Source organism: Callithrix jacchus, chromosome 8 (genome assembly GCF_049354715.1).
Source record: "Callithrix jacchus isolate 240 chromosome 8, calJac240_pri, whole genome shotgun sequence".
Lineage (NCBI taxonomy): Eukaryota > Metazoa > Chordata > Mammalia > Primates > Cebidae > Callithrix > Callithrix jacchus.
In genome coordinates this window covers 137064530-137086452 of record NC_133509.1, presented here as the reverse complement: position 1 = coordinate 137086452, position 21923 = coordinate 137064530, and the positions used below count along the sequence as shown (strand labels likewise).

Here is a 21923-nt window from a genome sequence, read left to right as displayed (position 1 = left end):
AGTCCCTGCTGCAATTGAGGCAAACATTACACTGTCATCACCTATTATCTGAACCAACAGAGTCCACCTTGTAGAGCAGTTCATGTATTCTGCCCTCTAGTCAGGGCAGCAAGAAGGATCAGGAAGAAGAAAAATGAAGCAAAAGCATGGCCAGCTTAGAACTCTAGATAAGCAACTGCTGAGTGAAAATGCCACAAGAGAGCGCTTCATGGAGCTAAAAGTTTCACTTCACAGGACATGAGAAACTAGTTACCCTTCTTATATTCAATCACACATGTGATACTAAAGAAGTTAAGTGAAGACTTAGCTAAATCAGGGTGCTTAAACTTTCTGTTTCATAGACTCCTTACAATCATTTTTACAAACTCCTGGGCTCAAATGACCCTCCCAGCTCAGTCTCTTGAGTAGCTGTGACAACAGGCCTGTGCCACAACGCCCAGATAATCTTTAAAAATTTTTTGCGGTGATGAGGTTCTCACAGTGTTGCCGAGGCTGGTCTCAAACTCCCACCCTCAAACAACCCTACCACTTAGGCCCCAATAATTTTTATTTTATTTATTTATTTAGAGACAGAGTCTTGCTCTATCGCCCAGGCTGGAGTACAATGGCGCGATCTTGGCTCACTGCAACCTCTGTCTTCTGGGTTCAAGCGATTCTCCTGCCTCAGCATCCCGAGTATCTGGGATTACAGGTGCCTGCCACCAAACCCAGCTAATTTTTGTATTTTAAGTAGAGATGGGGTTTCACCATGTTGGTCAGTCTGGTCTTGAACTCCTGACCTCAGATGATCAGCCCACCTCAGCCTTCCAAAGTGCTGGGATTACAGGTGTGAGCCACCACACCTGGCTCCAATAGTTTTTAAGTACATAAGTTTATAAAAGAAATCTATGGCCAGGCACGGTGGCTCAGACCTATAATCCAAGCACTTTGGGAGGCCAGAGCAGAAAGATCACTTGAGCCCAAGAGGTCAAGGCTGCAGTGAGACCCTGTTACCAAAAAAAAAAAAAAAAAAAAAAACTACATTAAAGTAGAGTTGTATTATACTAAACAACTATAAAATTTCTTAATTACATATTGAGTAACAAGATCTAACGGTAATTTCAAAGTAATGATGAGTGTAAATGATATCTGACACATGTGCAACAACCACAATGTGATCTGAAAATATCTGTGGGCCAGGAGTGCTGGCTCATGCCTCTTATTCCAACACTTTGGGAGGCCGAGGCAGGAGGTTCCCATGAGCCCAGGAATTCAAGTTCAACACCAGCCTGGGCAACATAATGAGACTTTGTCTCCACACACACACACACACACACACACACAAGAAATAAAGAAAGAAAATTTGAAAATTAGCCAAGCTTCATGTAGACCCACCTACTTGAGAAGGTCAGGTGGGAAGATCATTTGAGCCTGGGGGGTAGACGTTGCAGTGAGCCCACATCATCCCACTGCACTCCAGCCTAGATGACAGGGAGACTCTGTCTCAAAAAAAAAAAAAGAAAGTATCTGCGATTTTCATTAATAGCCATAGGTTCCGTTATTACTGTGATGTTGCCTAAATTCATAATTGAAGAACATGTTCAATGTCAGAAGTTAGTTAAAAAAAAAAGTGAAATATTTTTCCCATTCGGCTACCCACTCAATTCTAGTCAGGTTAAGGGGCCCTAACCAGTGAATGCTGTCTAATAGAGCAGACATAGTCTGCACACCTACAAAGGGCTGGAAAAGGCTGAGCTCCTCTATCTGCTTTCCCTTCTCCCCAGAGTCTCTTCAACCTTTTAAAATCCCCACACTGCTCTCCCAGTAATCTCTCTCTGGTCTCTAAGGCTGCTCTCCTTTCCCTATTCTTACTCAGTTCCCCCTTCTCCTTGCAGGGCTCCAGATGAAAGAAAACAGCAGTCAATTAGCAAGTCACATGTGAGAGACAGCAGAAAGAGTCAGTTCCAGCCCTTTGATATATCCTTGTATAACTAAAGAAAATATCTTACATTTGACAGCACCTTACCATTTCTGAAAGAGCTTTTATATAATTATTTCACTAATCCTAAAAACCAGTAACGTAGGCAAGACAGATATTCTCGTTTCTATTTACAAAAATGAAACCTGAGGCTCTGAGAGGTTAGGCAACCTGCTCAAAGTCACATAGATCATCATCCAAAAGGCAAAATGCACACTGTTGGAGCAATCTCAACCTCGAAAAAGGCTCCAAACGTGAGTTGGTCTATTTTAAACTCAGAACTGCTGGGATAGCAGCTTCAGGTTAATGCAGGAAGTAAACGCTGGACAAAGTCACAAGTCTTTGTCCTATCAATTATTAATAATCCTATCAATTATTATCCATGTCCTCGAATCTATTTCTTCCATAAAGTAGGAACAATAACAATAAATGACTGCCTGACCTTCCCTCCCATAAAGCTCAACTAAGGCGCTCTACATAAACTGTGAAGCTATCATTCTCACCAATAATAAAGGACAGCATACAAACAAAAAGGCAACAAAGCAGTCATTGATTCATTCATTCAACAAATATTTCAGTGCCTGCAACAAGACAAGCACTGTTCTAGGCACCAAACAGGTACCTAGATACAATGATGATTAAGACAGAAAGGTTTATTTGGGCTCTCAGGAAGCTTATGTTCAATAATGAAGGTGTAAGAGCTGGGCAACGTGGCTCACACCTGTAATCCCAGCACTTTGGGAGGCCGAGGCAGGCAATCACCTGAGGTTAAGAGTTCGAGACCAACCTGACCAACATGAAGAAACCCCATCTCTACTAAAAATACAAAAATTGGCCAGTTGTGGTGGCACATGCCTGTAATCCCAGCTACTTGAGAGGCTGAGGCAGGAGAATCTCTTGAACCCAGGAGGCAGAGGTACAGTGAGCCAAGATCGTACCATTGCACTCAAGCCTGGGCAACAAGAGCGAGACTCTGTCTCAAAAAAAAAAAAAAAAAAACAAGAAAGGTGAAAGAGACTGACAATTTTCTTACGCATACATAAGAAAACAAATACCAGTGCTATGGTCTGAATGTTTGTGTACCCCCCAAAATTCATATATTGAAACCTCATTACCAATGTGACAATATCAGGAGGCAGTGCTTCTGGGTGATTAGTTCATGATGCTGTGGTTCCCATGGATAGGAGTAGCGCCCTTCTAAAAGAGGTCCCAGAGAGCTACCTTACCTTTCCACCATATGAAGACACAGTGAGTAGACATCAACCAGAAAGAGGGCCCTCACCAGATACTGAATCTGCTGATACCTTCATCTTGGACTTCACAGACTCCAGAACTGGGAGAAATAAATTTCTGTTCTTTAATGGCTACCTAACCAATGGTATTTTGTTACAGTAGCCTGACAGACTAAGACAACAAGTAATAAGTATTATATGAAAGATTTTTTCTTTTTTTGAGACAGGGTCTTGCTCTAATAACACAGGCTGGAATGCAGTAGCATGATCACAGCTCACTGCAACCTCAAACTCCTATGCTCAAGAGATCCTCCCGCCTCAGTATCCCGTGGAACCACAGGTGTGTGCCACCATGTTCAGCTCACTTAAAAATTTTTTAGCATAAGTATGATTGCATCAGGCGGGAACCACGGCAGTGACCAAGGAGCTCTTACAAATGGACCTGTACGCGCTGCTAGGCATTGAGGAGAAGGCGGCGGACAAAGAGGTGAAGAAGGCATATAGGCAGAAGGCCCTCTCCTGCCACCCAGACAAAAATCCAGATAATCCCAAAGCAGCTGAACTCTTCCACCAGCTTTCTTAGGCCTTGGAGGTGCTGACTGATGCTGCAGCTAGGGCTGCCTATGACAAGGTCAGGAAAGCCAAGAAGCAGGCAGCAGAGAGGACCCAGAAACTTGATGAGAAAAGGAAGAAAGTGAAGATTGATCTGGACGCCCGGGAACGGCAGGCCAAGGCCCAGGAGAGTGAGGAGGAGGAGGAGGAGGAGGAGGAGGAGAGCCGGAGCACCAGGACACTAGAGCAAGAGATCGAACAACTGAGAGAAGAGGGTTCCCGGCAGCTGGAGAAACAGCAGAGGCTGATCCAGGAACAAATACGCCAGGAGCATGACCAGAGGTTGAGAGGAAAGACAGAAAATACTGAAGGCCAAGGAACCCCCAAACTAAAGCTAAAATGGAAGCGCAAGGAGGATGAGTCAAAAGGTGGCTACTCCAAAGACATCCTTCTAGGCTTCTGCAAAAGTATGGTGAGGTTCTCAACCTGGTACTTTCCGGTAAGAAGGCAGGCACTGCTGTGGTGGAGTTCGCGACTGTCAGGGCTGCAGAGATGGCTGTCCAGAATGAAGCTGGCCTGGTGGACAGTCCTCTGAAGATTTCCTGGTTGGAGGGACAGCCCCAGGACACCATGGACCGCAGCCACTCAGGACTTTCAAAGGGCTCAGTGGTGTCGAAGAGGGACTACGAGAGCCTCGTCACGATGCGCATGCGCCAGGCGGCTGAGCAGCAACAGCTGATCCCATGGATGCAGCTGGAAGACCAGGAAGGGCCGCCCAAGTAGCCCCAGCTCCTGCCACCTGCCCCCCTTTTCTTCAATGTCACCAATAAAAGTTTTTTGTTTTTTTTTAATATAGACAAGGTCTCAAACTCCTGGCCTCAAGCAATCCTCCTGCTTTAGCCTCCCCAAGTTCTGGAATTATAGGCATAAGCCTCTGTACCCAGCCAAGGGATTGTTAAGAATGATGTTACTGAAGATGACTGATAGCTACCATGAATTGATGGTCAAGAGGAGTTTCTCTGAGGGATGATGACATTTCAGCTGTGATCTAAACAGCAAGAAAGAGCCAGCAATACATAAAATAAGGGAGGTGAGCATTCCTTGCAGAGAAAACAGCTAGTATAAAGAGGTTCTACAGAGGGCACAGGTTGGACTAACAAATTCTCATCTAGCAGTGTATTAGGCTGTTCTTCCCTTGCTGTAAGGAAATACCTGAGGCTGGGTAATTTATAAGGAAAGAAGTTTAACTGCAGGCTTTACAGGAAGCATAATGCTGTCATCTACTCAGCTTCTAGGAAGGCCTCAGGAAGCTTTCAATTATGGCAGAAGGTGAAGGGCGAGCAAGTACTTCACACAGAGAAAGAAGGTGCAAGAGAGAGACAAGGAAGCGAGCGCCACACACGTTTTTAAACAGCCAGTCCCGGCAAGAACTCACTCACTATCGCGAGGACAGCACCAAGTAGATGGTGCTAAACCATTCACGAGAAATCCACCCCTTGATCTAATCACCTCCCTGCAGGCCCCACCTCCAATACTAGGGATTACTATTAACATGAGATGTGGGCAGGGACAAATATATAAACCATATCAAGCACAGATCAGAGGTCCCACTAAGACTCCTAGTTCTGTGCTTACTGACAATATAAATCCCTAGCTTATTGTTAAGTACTCTGGCACTAGGTTGAACAGAACTGGATTCAAACCCCAGGACTATGGCTTATTAGTTTTATAACCTACACAAAGTATCCAATAGCTACAAACCTCAGTTTTCTCACCTGTAAAATAAGGATACTAATAGTGTCTATTTTATAAGATTACATGCAAAGACTAAATGAGAACATGCATAATCTCTTAGCACAACAATATTCATTATTTCCATAACCCATGCTAACATTATTAATAGCATATTAATATGATTAGTATGTTACTAATATTGGCTATTACTATTACTATATGATCTCTTAAATCTTGCTGTCTTCCTTTTCAATACTTCCAGGATGTTCAGCTCATTTCTTTATACCCAAGAAGAAGAAAAAGAGCACTCATGGGCCAGGGTGCAGTGGCTCACACCTGTAATCCTAACACTTTGGGCGGCTGTAGTGGGAGGATCGCATAAGGCCAGGAGTTCAAGACCAGCCTGGCAACATGGTGAAACCCTGTCTCTATAAAAAATACAGAAATTAGCTGGGCATGGTGGCACGTGCCTATAGTCCCAGATACTCTGGAGGCTGAAGTGGGAAGATCACTTGATCCCAGGAGGTGGAGGTTGCAGTGAGTTGAGATCATGCCAGTGCATTCAAGTCTGGGCAACAGAGTGAGACCCTGTGTCCAGAAAAAAAAAAAGGTAAAAATTAGCCAGGTTGGTGTGGTAGTATGCTCCTCTAGACTCAACTACATGGGAAGCTGAGGCAGGAGGATTATTTGGGCCCAGGAGGTTGAGGCTGCAGTAAGCCATGATTGTGCCACTGCACTCCAGCCTGGGTACCAAAGTGAAACCTTGTTTCATTTTAAAAAAGAAAAGGAAAAGAAAAAGAGTATCTATGTCATATCTCTTCTACAAAATATTTCCTGGCCCAGCATGGTGGTTCATGCCTATAATCTCAACACTTTGAGAGGCCAAGGAGGGAGGACTGTTTGAACCCAGGCAAGACCAACCCAGACAACACAGCAAAACTTTGTCTCTAACAACAACAAAAAAAAAATTAGCCAGGCATGGTGGTGCACACCTGTAGTCCCAGCTATATGGAAGGCTAAGGTGGGAGGACGGCTTTAGCCCAGGAGTTCATCAAGGCTGCAGTGAGCTATGATTGAGCCACTGCACTCCAGCCTGGGCTACAGAGCGAGACCCTGTTTCAAACAAAGAAAAAAACCCTCCTAATGACTTTCTAGCCTACTATCTCCCACTCTCAGGAATGACATCAGTATCATGCATGGCTCGTTTTTTGACAGAAAATCTCGTGTAAGAAGCCTAGTCAGAGGCCTTGGGTTCAACATCAAGCTCTACCATAGCCGTTCACTACTGGCAGACAGATCACCATCTCTCCCATGCCCCCTCAAAAAAAAATTCCCCAAAGGATGGTTTTGAAGAGAAAACAAGAAGGCTATAACTGTCAAGAGATATGCATTTATCCTCTCACCAACTGTACATAGCACCTACTAATAGGCAATGTTCATTTTTTTTTTTTTTGAGACGGAGTTTCGCTCGTTACCCAGGCTGGAGTGCAATGGCGCGATCTCGGCTCACCACAACCTCCGACTCCTGGGTTCAGGCAATTCTTCTGCCTCAGCCTCCTGAGTAGCTGGGATTACAGGCACGCGCCACCACGCCCAGCTAATTTTTTGTATTTTTAGTAGAGATGGGGTTTCACCATGTTGACCAGGATGGTCTCGATCTCTTGACCTCGTGATCCACCCGCCTCGGCCTCCCAAAGTGCTGGGATTACAGGCTTGAGCCACCGCGCCCGGCCTCAATGTTCAGTTTTGAATGCTTTTCTAGCAGCTGTATCGTTGCTGATTTATTTGTTGAACTCACCACTAGACTGTATGCACTTTTGGCCAGGGACTATGTCTTACTTATCTTTGGATCCACAGGTCCAATAAATGTTAGTTGAATAAGCCCTTGATTATTCCACCGGACTGTGAACTCTTTGATAGCAGAGATTCTTAACAATATAGAGCAGGCACTCAATAAGTCCTTTTAGAACAAATGTGTGAATATCATATCCCTCCTTGGTTAGATGATATTCCTGTTAAGGTCGGGGCCCGTACCTCATACTTCTTTGATCTCCCACAGTCTGGCATACTGCTTTTCATATAAAAACTAATCAAATATTTATTAAATGAAACATTAAGGTAAGACAGAGCCTCTAAAGCAGAGATCCAAGTAAAGAGAATGAGCATCTGTACAAGTTTTACTGTGGCAGAACCAAAAGGGGTAAACAGTAAAAGGTTAAGTCAACTAAAGAAAACAACAGGCCGGGCGCAGTGGCTCACGCCTGTAATCCCAGCACTTTGGGAGGCTGAGGCGGGTGGGTCACGAGGTCAGGAGTTTGAGACCAGCCTGGCCAAGATGTTGAAACCCCGTCTCTACTAAGAATACAAAAATTAGCTGGGTGCGGTGGCACGCACCTGTAATCCCAGTTACTCAGGAGGCTAAGGCAGGAGAATCTCTTGAACCTGAGAGGTGGAGGTTGCAGTGAGCCAAGATCGCGCCATTGCACTCCAGCCTGGGTGACAGAGTGAGACTCCGTCTCAAAAAAAAAAAAAAGAACACCTTCAAAAGACAAAAGGAAAGAAAAAAACAGCTTCATGGCAGAGCAATAATCTACCATTTGGTAACTGAGAATGTTAAAATATTCCCTCTTACTAAATTATTCTTACTTTTTTTTTTTTTTAAGACAGTCTCATTCTGTCGCTGAGGCTGAAGTACAGTGGCTTGATCACACTGTAGCATCAACCCCCGACCCTGGGATCAAGCAATCCTCTCTCTTACCTTGGCCTCCTGAGTAGTTGGGACCATGGGTACATGCCACCACACTCAGCTAATTTTTAATTTTTGTAGAGATGGGGTCTCACTATGTTGTCCAGGCTGGTTTCCAACTTCTAGCCTCAAGAAATCCTCCTGCCTTGGCCTCCCAACGTGCTAGGATTACAGGTGTGATGCAATACTATGCCAGGCCTGATTGTTACTTTTTAAATATAAAATTCTTATAAATTCCCTCCTCATGAATGACACTTGCTTCTTTGTTATAAAACCTATAGATTATGTTCATTTTCCTATCAATACAAAGCAAGATAAGGTGTAACATGGACTGATTTGGCATGTTTTTAGAATAAGATATCTACTTTAAAAAAATATTAAAAATAAAATTGACAACACAAAAAATTTCTCAATTTACAAATTACCAACTGGCAGAGAAGCTGAAAAGTTGAGAAAAACAGTAAAAGAGCAATTGACATCTAAAACTCAATCTGAAATAAAAATAAAGCATCTCTGAAATTAGAAATATAAGTCAATGAATTTTAAATTTTACAAAAAAAAAAAAATCTGCACGTGACATTTTGGGGCAAATCATCTATTTGAAACCCAATGCAACATTCTTCTACTAGGCAGAGAAATACTTCTCCACTTTACCTTTACTCCTTAATTCCACTTGATACTTATATTGCTATGCCACATGCAGAGCACACAACCTCTACTTTATAATGATCCATACAAAAATACCAAATCAGCCGGGCACAGGGTCTCACACCTGTAATGCCAGCACTTTGGGAGCACAAGGCAAAAGGATCACTTGAGCTCAGGAGTTCAAGGCCAGCTTAGGCAACACAGCAAGACCCAGTCTTTACAAAAAACTTTTAAAACTTAGCCAGGCCATGGTGGCTCACGCCTGTAATCCCGGCACTTTGGGAGGCAGAGGCAGGTGGATCATCTGAGGACAGGAGTTTGAGACCAGCCTGACCAATATGGAGTAACTCTGTCTCTACTAAAAATACAAAAAATGAGCCAGGCACGGTGGTACACATCTGTAATCCCAGTTACTCGGGAGGCTGAGGCAGGAGAATTGATTGAATCCAGGAGGTGGAGGTTACAGTGAGCCGAGATCACACCATTGCACTCCAGCCTAGGCAACAAGACTGAAACTCTGTCTCAAAAAAGAAAAAAATTAACCAGGCGCAGTGGCACATGCCTATAGTCCAACCTACTCAGGAGGCTGAGGTGGGAGGATCACCTGAGCCCAGGAAGTTGAAGCTGCAGTGAGCTAAGTGCACTGCCCTCCAGCCTGGGTGACACAATAAAGCCCTGTTCAAAAAACAACAACAACAAAAGCCAAACTCTTTAAAGATGGGAGTGTCTAAATACACTTCACATCGGCAACAATAGGCAGCAGTGCCTTGTATTCCCCAGTCATCAATAAATGCTTGATGAATGAGGATTACGATTTTTATTTTATTGTTTTTTTGAGACAGTTTCAGCTCTGTCACCCAAGCTGGAGTCCAGTGGCACAATCTCAGTTCACTGCAGCCTCAACCTCCAAAGCTCCAGCAATTCTCCCAACTAAGACACCTGAGTAGCTGGGACCACAGGCAGGCACCACCACACCTGGCTAATTTTTTCTTGTAGAGATGGGATGTCACTATGTTACCCAGGCTAGTCTCAAACTCCTGGGACTCAAGCGATCCTCCTGCCTCAGCCTCCTAAAATACTGGGTTTATAGGCATGAGCCAAGGTAACTTATCACTTATACTGTCAATTTCAAGTGTCTTGAAAATTAAAACTGAATTCTATCAATTGGAAATGTCTAACAATTAAGGTTACTTCTATTTTTAATGTCTTCTCCTGAATAACCAAACAAGACCACATTTCATATTACTGCACAAACTAACCTCACTGAGAAACCGAATTATTCTCTAAGATACTAAATTCTAGACTACAAAAATTTTTCTATTTTTAAAACAAGGTTCTTGGTCAGGCAAGGTAGCTCACACCTATAATCCCAGTACTTGGGGAGGCCCAGGCGTGTGGATCACCTGATGTCAGGCATTCAAGACCAGCCTGGCTAACATGGGGAAATCCCATCTCAACTAAAAATACAAAATTAGCCAAGCATGGTGGCAGATGCCTGTAATCCCAGTTACTCAGTAGGCTAAGGCATGAGAATGGCCTGAACCCGAGAGGCGGAGGTTACAGTGAGCCAAGATTGTGCCACTGCACTCCAGACTGGGGAATAGAGTGAGACTGTCTCCAAAAATAAAATAAGGTTCTTCAGCCATACAGCCAATTCGCTCAGTGACAAAATCTACTGTTTTGATTCTTGCTCAGGCTCAAGTTTTCCATCAAAGCACACTATCCTTCAGTCACCATATTAAGTCAACTATGATAAATATCGTGTAAGTGACACATTTCTTGAGGGCAGAGACTTTGACTATACCCAGTATCTAAAACAGTACCTCATATCTGGTAGGCACACTCCATGAATATTTGCCGAAAGAATGGCATTCATGACTATCTCATGGACTTCAATGACATATTCTGGATGCTTCTCACCATCGCTCAAATCCACCCATGGAGTCCTTCTTTTTTAGGGGGGTGTCCTCGCTTTCTTGCCCAGGCTGGAGTGCAGTGACACAATCTCAGCTCACTGCAACCTCCACCTCCTGGGTTCAAGTGATTCTCCTGCCTCCTGCCTAGCTGGGATTACAGTGCTGGGATTATAGGTGTGAGCCACTGCACCCGGCCAAGATTTCTTAAAGTAAATCTAATATAAAAAGTTCTAGGGCTGGGCATGGTGGCTCACGTCTATAATCCCAGAACTTTGGGAGGCCGAGACGGGTGGATCATGAGGTCAAGAGATCGAGACCATCCTGGTCAACATGATGAAACCCCGTCTCTACTAAAAATACAAAAATTAGCTGGGCATGGTGGTGCGCGCCTGTAGTCCCAGCTACTCGGGAGGCTGAGGCAGGAGAATTGCTTGAACCCAGGAGGCAGAGGTTGTGGTGAGCTGAGATCGCACCATTGCGCTCCAGTCTGGGTAACAAGAGTGAAACTCCATCTCAAAAAAAAAAAAAAAAAGTTCTAGACTTCTAAATCTCTTTCTACATTATAAATGGGGAGCTAGGGAGGTATGGAAAATTACAAATGGGGAGAAGGGTGTGAACACGACCCTCTCTCAAGCAGTACAGTATCTAAAACCAGTCTGTGGGGGAAAAGTTTTTTAAAGCCATCTAGTTCAGCCTCCCACACAAAGCAGGAATTCCTTCAATGCCACCGACAGGTGGTCCTGCACTTTTTGACAGAGACAGAATGTTTCCCATACGAGCAGTCCCATAACAGAACCCTCATTCTCTCTCAAGTCAACCCCTTATCTTCTTTAATCGGACTCTAAAATACTCTGGGGTTTGGCCAGGCACGGTGGCCAACGCGAGGTGGGCGGATCATGGGATCAGGAGATTGAGACCATTCTTGGCCAACATGGTGAAGCCCCGTCTCTATTAAAATGTAAAAACTTATACTTTTGCACCAATCCAAAAATAAAAGAAAAAAAACAAAAAATTAGCTGGATGTGCTGGCGCACACCTGTAGTCCCAGCTACTCAGGTAGCTGTAAATCAGGAGAATCACTTGAATCTGGGAGGCAGAGGTTGCAGTGAGCCGAGATTGCATCACTGCACTCAAGCCTGATGACAGAGCAAGACTCCATCTCAAAAAAAAAAAAACTTTGGTTTTTATCAACTGACTCTTGTTCTGGCCCCAACTTCATCTCAGCATCAAGAACATAAAGCCCTTCTAGCACAAAGACCTAGAAATCACAGTGTTTCAGCTTGCTTTCCCCAACATCCCATCCCTCTCAATTCAAATTCAAGTAGGCAATAAATCAAAGAGATGAAGACATCTCCCCAATAGAATGATGAATCTATTTTCATTAAAAAAAAAATAATTAAGCACAGAATCATACAATCTTTAAAGATGGAAAGGCCTTAGAACCCTCTAAATATACTGCCTACCTCTTATAGCTATCACTTCAGTAACTTCTCTGGGCAGTACATTTGTGGTCTTGAATTTTAAGATGTGGGAAGATAGGTAGTAAGGTCCTCTGGCTTGACTGTTAAGTAATTCTGAGTACAGTTTTTGTTTATTATTGTTTTGTTTTGAAACAGATTCTCACTCTGTGTAAACAGGCTAGAGTGCAGTGGCACAATTACAGCTAACTGCAGTCTCAACCTCCCAGTTCAAGTGATCCTTCCACCTCATCATCCTTCCAAGGAGCTGGGACTAGAGTCACATGACACCATGCCAGCTAATTTTTTTTTTTTTTTTTGTAGAGACAGATTTCCACTATGTTGCTCAGGCTGGACTCCTGCAATCCTCCCGCCTCAGCCTCCCAAAGTGTTAGGATTATAGGCATGAGCCACCACCAACGGCCTGAGTACAGTTTTCAAAAGCTGTACATGGATCTTGTAGGTGACATGATTTGACAGAAGAACATCAAAAGTAATCTGTGCCATTTGTTTACTATTACTTCATTGTTTCTTATACGATTTCCCAATTTTAAGAAAGTTAAATCTGTTAACTATTAGCAATATTTTTAAATGTCTTTTAAAAGATACAAGCTATTAAAAAATATCCAAGTTACTTTTGGGCCCAAAATTGAATAGATTTTCAGCTTCTAAAGATCTCTTTCAAGTTTAGCATAGATAGACATGGCTTTACTCAGTCATTCACTCAACAAATACACAGTAAGGGCCTAATTCTAAACTGGACACTGAACTGGGCATTGAGAAGATGGAGAACAGGAAAGATAAGGTCCCTATTCTAAAGGAGCTTTGCTTATAGAAAGCACAATTGGATCATCACACAGAGAATTACAAATTAAGAAAAGTTCTAGGAAGGCAAAGTACAGGATGCTCTAAGAACACGTAATAGGACCCATAATCCCAGCACTTTGGGAGGATGAGGGGTTTGAATCACTTGAGACCAGGAGTTCAAGACTAGCCTGGCCAACATGACAAAACCCTGTCTCTAATAAAATACAGAAATAAAAGCCAGGGATGGTGGCTCACACCTGTAATCCCAGCACTTTGGGAGACCAAGGCAGGCAGATCAGGAGGTCAAGAGATTCAGACCATTCTGGCCGACCTGGTAAAAGCCTGTCTCTCCTAAAAATACAAAAATTAGCTGGGTGTAGTGGTGCATGCCTATAGTCCCAGCTACTCAGGAGGCTGAGGCAGAAGAATCACCTGAACCCGGAAGACAGAGTTTGCAGTGAGCCGAGATCATGTCACTGCACTATAGCCTGATGACAGAGCAAGATTCCATCTCAAAAAAAAAAAAAAATGAGCTAGGTATGGTGATGCATGCTGGAAATCCCAGCTACTTAGGAGGCTGGGGCACAAGAATCATTTGAGCCCTAGCAGTGGAGGTTGCAGTGAGCCAAGATCACATCACTGCACTCCAGCCAGGGAACAGAGCAAGACTCTTTCTCAAAACAAACAAAAACATGTAATGGGGGAAAACTGATACACCCTGGGGATTTAAAGAAGGAGTTACTAAGGAAGTAATGATTAAGCTGAGATCTGAATGGAGGCCATTCATACCGTAAAATAAGAGGTCTGGTCCAATAAGCCCAGCTACACCTTTGACATCTTTTATAACCTACATCCTGAAACAACCATTTTTTTTTTTTTTTTTTTTGAGACAAAGTCTAGTTCTGTCACCCAGGCTCAGGCTGGAGTGCAGTGGTACAATCTTGGCTCACTACAACCTCCGTCTCCTGGGTTCAAGTGATTCTCCTGCCTCAGCCTCTTAAGTAGCTGGGACTACAGGCGAGTGCCACCACGCCCAGCTGATTTTTGTATTTTTGGTAGAGACAGGGTTTCACCATATTGGCCAGGCTGGTCTCGGACTCCTGACCTCAGGTGCTCCACCTGCCTCAGCCTCCCAAAGTGCTGGGATTACAGGTGTGAGCCACCCTGGCTTTTATTTTTGCCAGGAGCCACTGCACATAGTCTCCAGCATTCTTTTTTTTTTTTTCCGAGACGGAGTTTTGGTCTTGTTACCCAGACAGGGTCTCCTTCTGTTGCCCAGGTTGGGGTGCAGTGCCACAATCATGGCTCACTGTAACCTTAACTCTTGGGCTCAAGAGATGTTCCTTCCTCAGCTTCCCAAGTAGCTGTGACTACAGGCACATACCACCATGTCCAGCTAATTTTTTTTTTTTTTTTGGAAGACACAGGGTATTGCTACATTGCCCACGCTGGTCTCAAATTCCTGCACTCAAGTGATTCTCCCACCCCAGCCTCCCAAAGTGCTGGGATTACAGGCATGAGCCATTGCACCCGACCACAACCTCTTTTTCAAAAAGGAGAACAAAGTATGTAAAAAGATGTTTGAAAGCTGGTAGTTGAAAGTCTTTTGGGGAGAGGGACAGGGTCTTATTTGGGTCTGAATACCTCACATCATCTTGCCTAGTATTATTACTATCACAGTAGTCACTCAAATCTGGTGAGATGATTAGTGTCAGCATTAAATCAATGTTAATACTGTCTTTAGTTCAATAAATTTGCAAAACTATATCTCCTCATACAAGAAACCCCATTCCAAACCTCCTCGATTGTGAAAAGATGTTTTAATTTACCTCAAGCATTCAACAAAATAATATACGGTAAAATGCTGGGGTAGATTCTGAAGTGCTTGGAGTATATGATATAAAAAGCTCAGCCTCTTCTAAGATAGTTGTTTAGACTAAGTTAGGCTTCACTTTCCTTACTATGAGAAAAATTCTAACACAGGTTTGCATCCCTCTCTGGCCTTGGTTTCTGAGTAGGGTGAAATAACAAACTCTAGAGTTCCTCGTAGCTGCAGACACTGATCTGTAAACCTTCTTAAAAGGGTCAAGATGGCACTCCTCAGCGTGAATGCTGGACTACTTCCTCACCCACTCCATTTCCCCAGGGCCCCATGCTTCCTCTCAAGAATGGCAGCACGTAATTCATGATTTAAGTTCTTGAAAAGACCTACTTTCTACTCATTTTACATACAGACTTAAGTTGAATTTATTCATTGAAATTAGATCTTCTGAATAATCCAAATAATTATTGTAAAACTGTACATGCCTCAAAGGAAAAAAAAAAAAACAGTCAAAACAGCCAACTGTGGGCTGGGCGTGGTAAGTCACATACATAATCTCAGCAGCACTTTAGCAGGCTGAGGCGGGAAGACTGCTTGAGGCCAGGAAGACCAGCCTGGGCAACACAGCAAGACCTCCATCTCTTAAAAACAAAATTTTTTTTAAAAAATTAGCCAGGTGTGGTGGTGCACGCCTGAGTTCCAGGCACTAGGGAGGCTGAAGTGGGAGGATCATTTGAGCCCAGGAGTTTGAGGCTATAGTGAACTATGAGCATGCTGCCACACTCCAGCCCAGGCAACAGAATAAGATCCTGTCTCTAAAAACAAAATTAAACACATGTTTAATGGCCAGCTGTCAAAAATAAACTTATAACTACTAACTCTAAAAGGTAAATTTTGGTTTTCCAATTAAGGAAAATTTCCTATATTTTAAATCAAAAAATAGTCACAAAAAGTCACTTAGAAATAACACTAAATAAATGCAAACTCATTCATGGAAAAAAGATTTTAAGTTACAATTAAAAGAGTTGAAACATCTGCAACATAATGCAAATGTATCTACAAGCTACTACCACATGAAAATGAAATCCTACCCCCCAAAACACGTTAAAACACTCGAATTGTGCAGGTAAGGGCAATTTACGTATTTCAGATTTATCTTATTTAAAATAATTTTTTGATATAGCTTTAAAAACCTTGCCTACTTCTATCCTTCCGTGAATAGCGTTCCACTAAAAGAGAACACTATTACAATGATACTCCCAGGCAAGAAACCTGTCTTTATGAGGTAAACCAGGGCTACCAGATCCAGATAAGGTTTGCCACTAGGATGCTTCTAAGGTAATAACCTTTGAAAGAAAAAAAAAAAACTTGTTGAGGGTGGGATGGAGTCTAGCTCTGTCACCCAGGCTGCAGTGAAGTGGCACAATCTCAGCTCACGACAACCTCCGCCTCCCGGGTTCAAGAGGTATCTCCTGCCTCAGCCTCCTGAGTAGCTGGGATTACAGGCACACGCCATCATGCCTGGCTAAGTTTTGCATTTTCAGTAGAGACGGGGTTTCACCATGTTGGCCAGGCTGGTCTTGAACTCCTGACCTCAGATGATCCATCTGCCTTGACCTCCCAAAGTGCTGGGATTACAGGCGTGAACCACCGCACCCAGCCAGAAAACTTTTTTTTAAAGTAATGCCTGCATTAATAATTGCTAGTTAATTTAGTTTTTAGGCACACTGTATTTTTAAAACTTAAAATTCTAACTTAATTTCCAGAGACAAAATTGATCCTTTCACTCTGAATATCAACGTCAAGATGGCAGCTTCTTATTTGACAGTTACTCTTAGTATTTAACTATATTTTACATATACTGAGTGTTCATTACAGTTACTATATTATTATTATTTTTTGAGACAGAGTTTCACTCTTGTTGCCCAGGATAGAGCGCAATGGTGCAATCTCAGCTCACTGCAACCTCTGCCTTCCGAGTTCTAGTGATTCTCCTGCCTCAGCCTCCCAAGCAGCTAGGATTACAGGCATGCACCACCACGCCCGGCTAATTTTGTATTTTTAGTAGAGATGGGGTTTTTCCACGTTGGTCAGGCTGGTCTCGAACTCCCGACATCAGATGATCCCTCTGCCTTGGCCTCCCAAAGTGCTGGGATTACAGGCATGAGCCACACCCGGCCAGAGTTATTATATTATTAATTACAACATATGCACTGTAACATTCCCTTTTCAAAGAGGTGAAAATATAAGTTAAATAAGTTATCCAAGGTCACCCAACAAGTGACAATGTTGGGAGTAGGAGTAAAACTTCAGCTCGTAGACTGAAGGCAACTTCAAGCTTTTGCAATACCAAAAGAGAAAAAAAAAAAAAAAAAAGGTCAAGCGATTTACCTTCAATAACTTCCAACAGCATACCCTAAACACTTAAAAGATTCACCCTGAAAGAAACAACTTGCTACATTTAGATACCACTGTCATTTCCCCAGCTCTTTTAACAAGCAAAAATCCTGTACTGGATCTGGCTATATTAAATTCTAGGGAATGTTCACTCTTCGCTATGTACAATTTATTTTCATGCTAACATACATTTACGAATTAATCTTTTATCACCTTGTCCCATTTGGAGGTGGTGTGGGATGCATTAATTTCCTCACTCTTCCATGAAATCAAGTCAAAGACTACAATCTCAAAAATAGCAATTCTCAGTGAAAACATAGTTACATAGTCAACGAAAGAAAAGCTCTAATAAATTGCTGCTTTTAAAGAGATACTTTTAAAGGATGCTTACAGGCTTCACAGAATTACTGGTACCTCACCCGCCAAGAAGGATGGCCCCTTTAAAGTAGCTTTTAAGGCATATTCCTCCCTACTTGGGACACAGTCTGACTTGTTGGACAAGATTAATCTGGGCACTCACACACCACCCCTCTGAACCTGGACACATTATTGCAACAACTGTGGTACTCAGCCCTTCTCATACTACAGGGACAGACAAGATGACCCTTCTTAACAATCTTTGAGAAGGTCCCCTCGGAGGAGACAGTGACAGCCGTCCTCCCGCGGATGTTTTCGGAAATAGAAGTGTTAATACCAAAAGAAGCTCCTAGGAAGTGTCAGTGCGGCAGCAGGTGGAGTAGCCCTGCGTGCCGAGCAGGTTCTTTCTGACCTAGTCTCGGTCCTCCGCTCCCCGGCCCGGGTTCCGCCTTGCGGAGATCCTGCTAAGCCGTCTTGCGCCCCTGTTCTCTAACCCAGGGAAAGACTTCCAACCCTCCAGGGAGGCGAGACAATCGAAGCAGACAAGACGGCCACCCCACCTCTTCCGGGGACTCGCAGGCCCGCTCCCTGGCCATGTCAGAGCCTGACGGACCAGGCTGGAGGGGACGCAGCCGGCTCCTCCGGGAGACTCCCAGGCGGAACCCCGCGCCCCACGGTCCCTTTCCACAGCCCCCACTCCTTCGAAACGCCACCGCCACCACCCTCCTCACTCCTGAATCCCCTCTCCTCAGGAGCACCCCAGTGGAGTTACCGGCCCACTCAAAAGTAAGAGCGACGGCCACCCATCTCGGTCACCCTGGCCCCGCTGTCACCGCCCTGCTCCCGGCCTCTGCCCACGCCGCTGGCGGGCCCCGGTGACGCCCGGGTCGGTACCTTGCGGACCCCCTTGTAGATATAGAAGTAGAGCTCCCGGCCCACATTGAAGCAGAGGCGGTCGCCGTTGCCAGACTGGTCGTTGAGGTTTACGAAGGAGACGCGGACAGGGTTGGATCCCTGCGAGTTGAAGGGCACCCGGTTGGGCCGGCTGTACTCCGAGTGCGGCAGCAGCTTGTAGAGACCTTCCCGGGTAGTGAATTGGGTCTTAATCTCGTTCATCTCCTTCCCTCCTCCCTCCGTCGCCATCTTGGAAAGCAGCGTTCATCCTGCCCTAAGTGCCCGGATCACGCCCACCGCGCAGGCGCCGTTCCTGCTGCTCGCTCTTCCCCCACCCCGCCTCTTCCTTCTCGCCCCTCCCACCCGCGGGCCAGCCCCACGAAGGCGGGCCGAAGAGAAGGGGCGGGCTTGTTTACGGCCCGACTGCGCAGGCGTGCTCACCTGGCGCGCTCCACGCGGCGGGGCGTCCGCAAGCTCCTCCCTTGGGCGTGGCTTCCGGGCTGCTGGGCTGCTTCCCAGGTGAAGCCGGCTCCCGCTTGGGGGCTCAGGTTGCTCATTCCGCATCCGCCCGGGCAGACGGAAAGCCGGACCGGGGAAGCCGCGGCGGGCCTTGCGTCCGGAGCTTGAGGCGAACTTGAGGGCGCCTCCTCAGCTGTCTCCCGCCCTGCCCTGAGGGGTACCGGGACCCCGAAGAGAAGAGCGCCACCCCGACTGCCACTGCTTCGGGGCCAGCACGCGGGGTCCCCTGCCGGGAGCTGGGACGGCTCCAGCCCTCCTGCGCCCTCCCTTCGGGACGGGGACTGTCCCGCCTAGAGGGCTCGAGGACTCGCGCGACCGTCTGGATCCCCTGTCCGGAAGCCCCTGTGAAGCCTCCTCCCCGCCGTTTCTGAGAAGGTACCGAAGGACTCAAGATTTACGCTTCACTGTGTGTGTGTTTTTTAGGCGGGGTGGGGAGAGAGAAGAACGTGGCAGCGCACGGGTATTCTCAAGCCAGATGTCCTTTTCCTGCGTGGTGAGCACTGGCGGCCTCCGCTTCTTAGCGAAGGTTTGTCCTCACCGGCTGTTCCTAGACGGGGGGCGGGGCGGGAAGCGCTTTGGGAACTGCGGACTGCGTCTGTGCAGGATTCACGTCTGCTGCTCAGTGGTTTATGAACAGCTCTTAATAACATTTAAGGTAATTGATTCTTTTTCAGAAGCCTCAAGCGGAGTCTGTAAGACTGTTTACTAGGAGATCCGTAGGGATAGTGGTATGCATGTAATGCACGGGGTCTAGATTTGTAAGGACGGGCACGCGTGCCAACGCAAGATGAAACAGTCACTATTTTATACCTGGGTTTCTTGGCGTGTTGCACCAGAATAAGAAAGTTTCTAAAGTGACAAACATTCTGATAGGATTCCAGGGTGGGGGGGGGGGGGGAACCAACATTTGTAACACTGAAATTGAACTATTCCTGAAGGTTCAGATTAGATCTGGAGGGTCACAAAGGAAGCGAACGGGAGCAATTTCCAAAGTAGGAGAAGTCTAAATCATAAACATTTTCTGTACCACAAAGCAAGTAGACACCAATAGAAACTGTGCCAATGGTGTAATAATACATTTGATAACATCTTTCTCCTTTGTAGTGTTGGCAAAAAAAAAAAAAAGCACTGAAGTCCTATTTAATTAATATAACCTTAAAAATACTTAAATTTTTTTGTTACAATTCTTTCGGTGTTATCTGACTTTCCCTAAAAGTCAAATAGAGATCAAAAATCTTAAAACACTAGGGTATGGGCCAGGTGCGGTGGCTCACGCCTTTAATCCCAGAACTTTGGGAGGTGGGTGGATCACGAGGTCAGGAGATCGAGACCATCCTGGCTAACACGGTGAAACCCCGTCTCTACTAAAAATACAAAAAATCAGCCAGGTGTAGGGGACCGGCACGTTTGCCGGGGGTTTTCCGACCAGCGGAGAGTCTCAGCTCTACTCAAGTGTTTTCAGCTTGGAAGAGGCGCGTGGAGGCACACGCCTGTCGTCCCAGCTACTCCGGAAGGCCGAGGCAGCAGAATCAGCAGAATCGTTTGAACCCGGAAGGCGGAGGTTGCAGTGAGCCGGGATTGTGCCACTGCACTCCACTGAGACTCATCTCCAAAAAAAAAAAAAAAAAAAAACCACCAGTGTATGTTCTGTGGTTGCCATGGCTATATCCCAAACTCCATAACTGTGATACTTTACATTGAAAACATGTATCTGACAGTAATCACTTGAGGGATGGTGACAGCTTGAATAATCTAAAAGCAATTTATCTGTGTTACCTAGTTATCAAGAGGAAAAAACGTATTTATACTTTTTGGGGAAAAAAAACCAGCAAGCAAAAGTTAAAAAAAAAATTTGGGCCGGGCACGGTGGCTCACGCCTCTGTAATCCCAGCACTTTGGGAGGCTGAGGTGGATGGATCACCTGAGGTCAGGAGTTTGAGACCAGCCTGGCCAACATGGAGAAACCCCGTCTCTATTTAAAAAAAAAAAATTTGTATTATTCCTCAATTAACCACAACATTCTATTTCCCATAATACCTATATAATTCAAGCATTCTATCAAGATTTTACCCTATATAAATTCAACATTTTATTATTATCACAGTAATAGACTATTCAATTCGTCTCATGCATAGCCTTTGAATAATCTCTATTTTTATTATTTTTCTCTCATACCTTTTCTTTCTCCCTATACTCAAAGATCCAATAAGTAACATCCAGATCTACATAACTGGGCCTGAGTGGCCAGGTGTGGTGGCTTACGCCTGTAATCCCAACACCTTGGGAGGCCAAAGCAGGCAGATCGTGAGGTCAGGAGTTTGAGACCAGCCTGGCCAACATGATGAAACCCTGTCTTTACTAAAAATACAAAAATTAGCTGGGCACGTTGGCACACGCCATAATCCCAGCTACTCGGAAGGCTGAGGCAGGAGAATCGCTTGAACCTGGGAGGTGGATGTTGCAGTAAGCCGAGATCTCAACACTCCACTGGGCCTGACCTAAACTTTATTTCTGACTTTCAATTTCAAACCGGGTTGGTTTTTTTTTTTTTTTAGACGAAGTCTCTGTTGCCCAGGCTGGAGTAAAGTGATGTAGTCTCAGCTCTCTGCCTCCCATGTTCAAGAGATTCTCCCGCCTCAGCCTCCCCAGTAGCTGGGATTGCAGGCACCCACCACCACACCCAGCTAATTTTTGTATTTTTAGTAGAGATGGGGTTTCATTCATCACACTGGCCAGGCTGGTCTCAAACTCCTGACCTCAGGTGATCCACCCACCTCAGTTTCCCAAAGTGCTAGGATTACAGGCGTGAGCCAGCATGCTCTGCTTCAAACTGGGTATTTCTAAATAAATTCATCATTCTAAACCTTACTAATTCTTTTTTCATT

The 21923-nt window shown here is 44.9% G+C and overlaps 1 protein-coding gene, 1 long non-coding RNA gene and 1 pseudogene across 15 annotated transcripts in view; 2 read left to right on the top strand and 1 right to left on the bottom strand.

The window, feature by feature from the left end:
* WDR20 (WD repeat domain 20) overlaps positions 1–18795 on the bottom strand; it is a 94520-nt gene extending 75725 nt beyond the window's left edge. For 12 of the 13 annotated variants that reach the window (XM_078335772.1, XM_035261539.3, XM_078335771.1 and 9 more), the window contains exon 1: positions 18520–18795. Coding sequence is in view for 9 of the 13 variants with exons in the window: in XM_002754293.5 (XP_002754339.2) it covers positions 18520–18768 (249 nt within the window). In the remaining 4 variants the exon portion in view is untranslated. Of the gene's footprint in view, positions 1–1374; positions 1479–18519 lie in introns of all 13 variants that reach the window. The other variant, XR_008474616.2, reaches the window with a different exon arrangement.
* On the top strand, positions 3604–4524 carry LOC108593576 (dnaJ homolog subfamily C member 17 pseudogene; annotated as a pseudogene).
* A 208-nt stretch (positions 18796–19003) lies between the features above and the next one.
* Positions 19004–21923, top strand: part of LOC118145038 (uncharacterized) — a 48639-nt gene continuing 45719 nt past the window's right edge. For both annotated transcript variants that reach the window (XR_004730186.3, XR_013521604.1), the window contains exon 1: positions 19004–19413. This is a non-coding gene — a long non-coding RNA (uncharacterized LOC118145038). The remainder of the gene's footprint in view (positions 19414–21923) is intronic.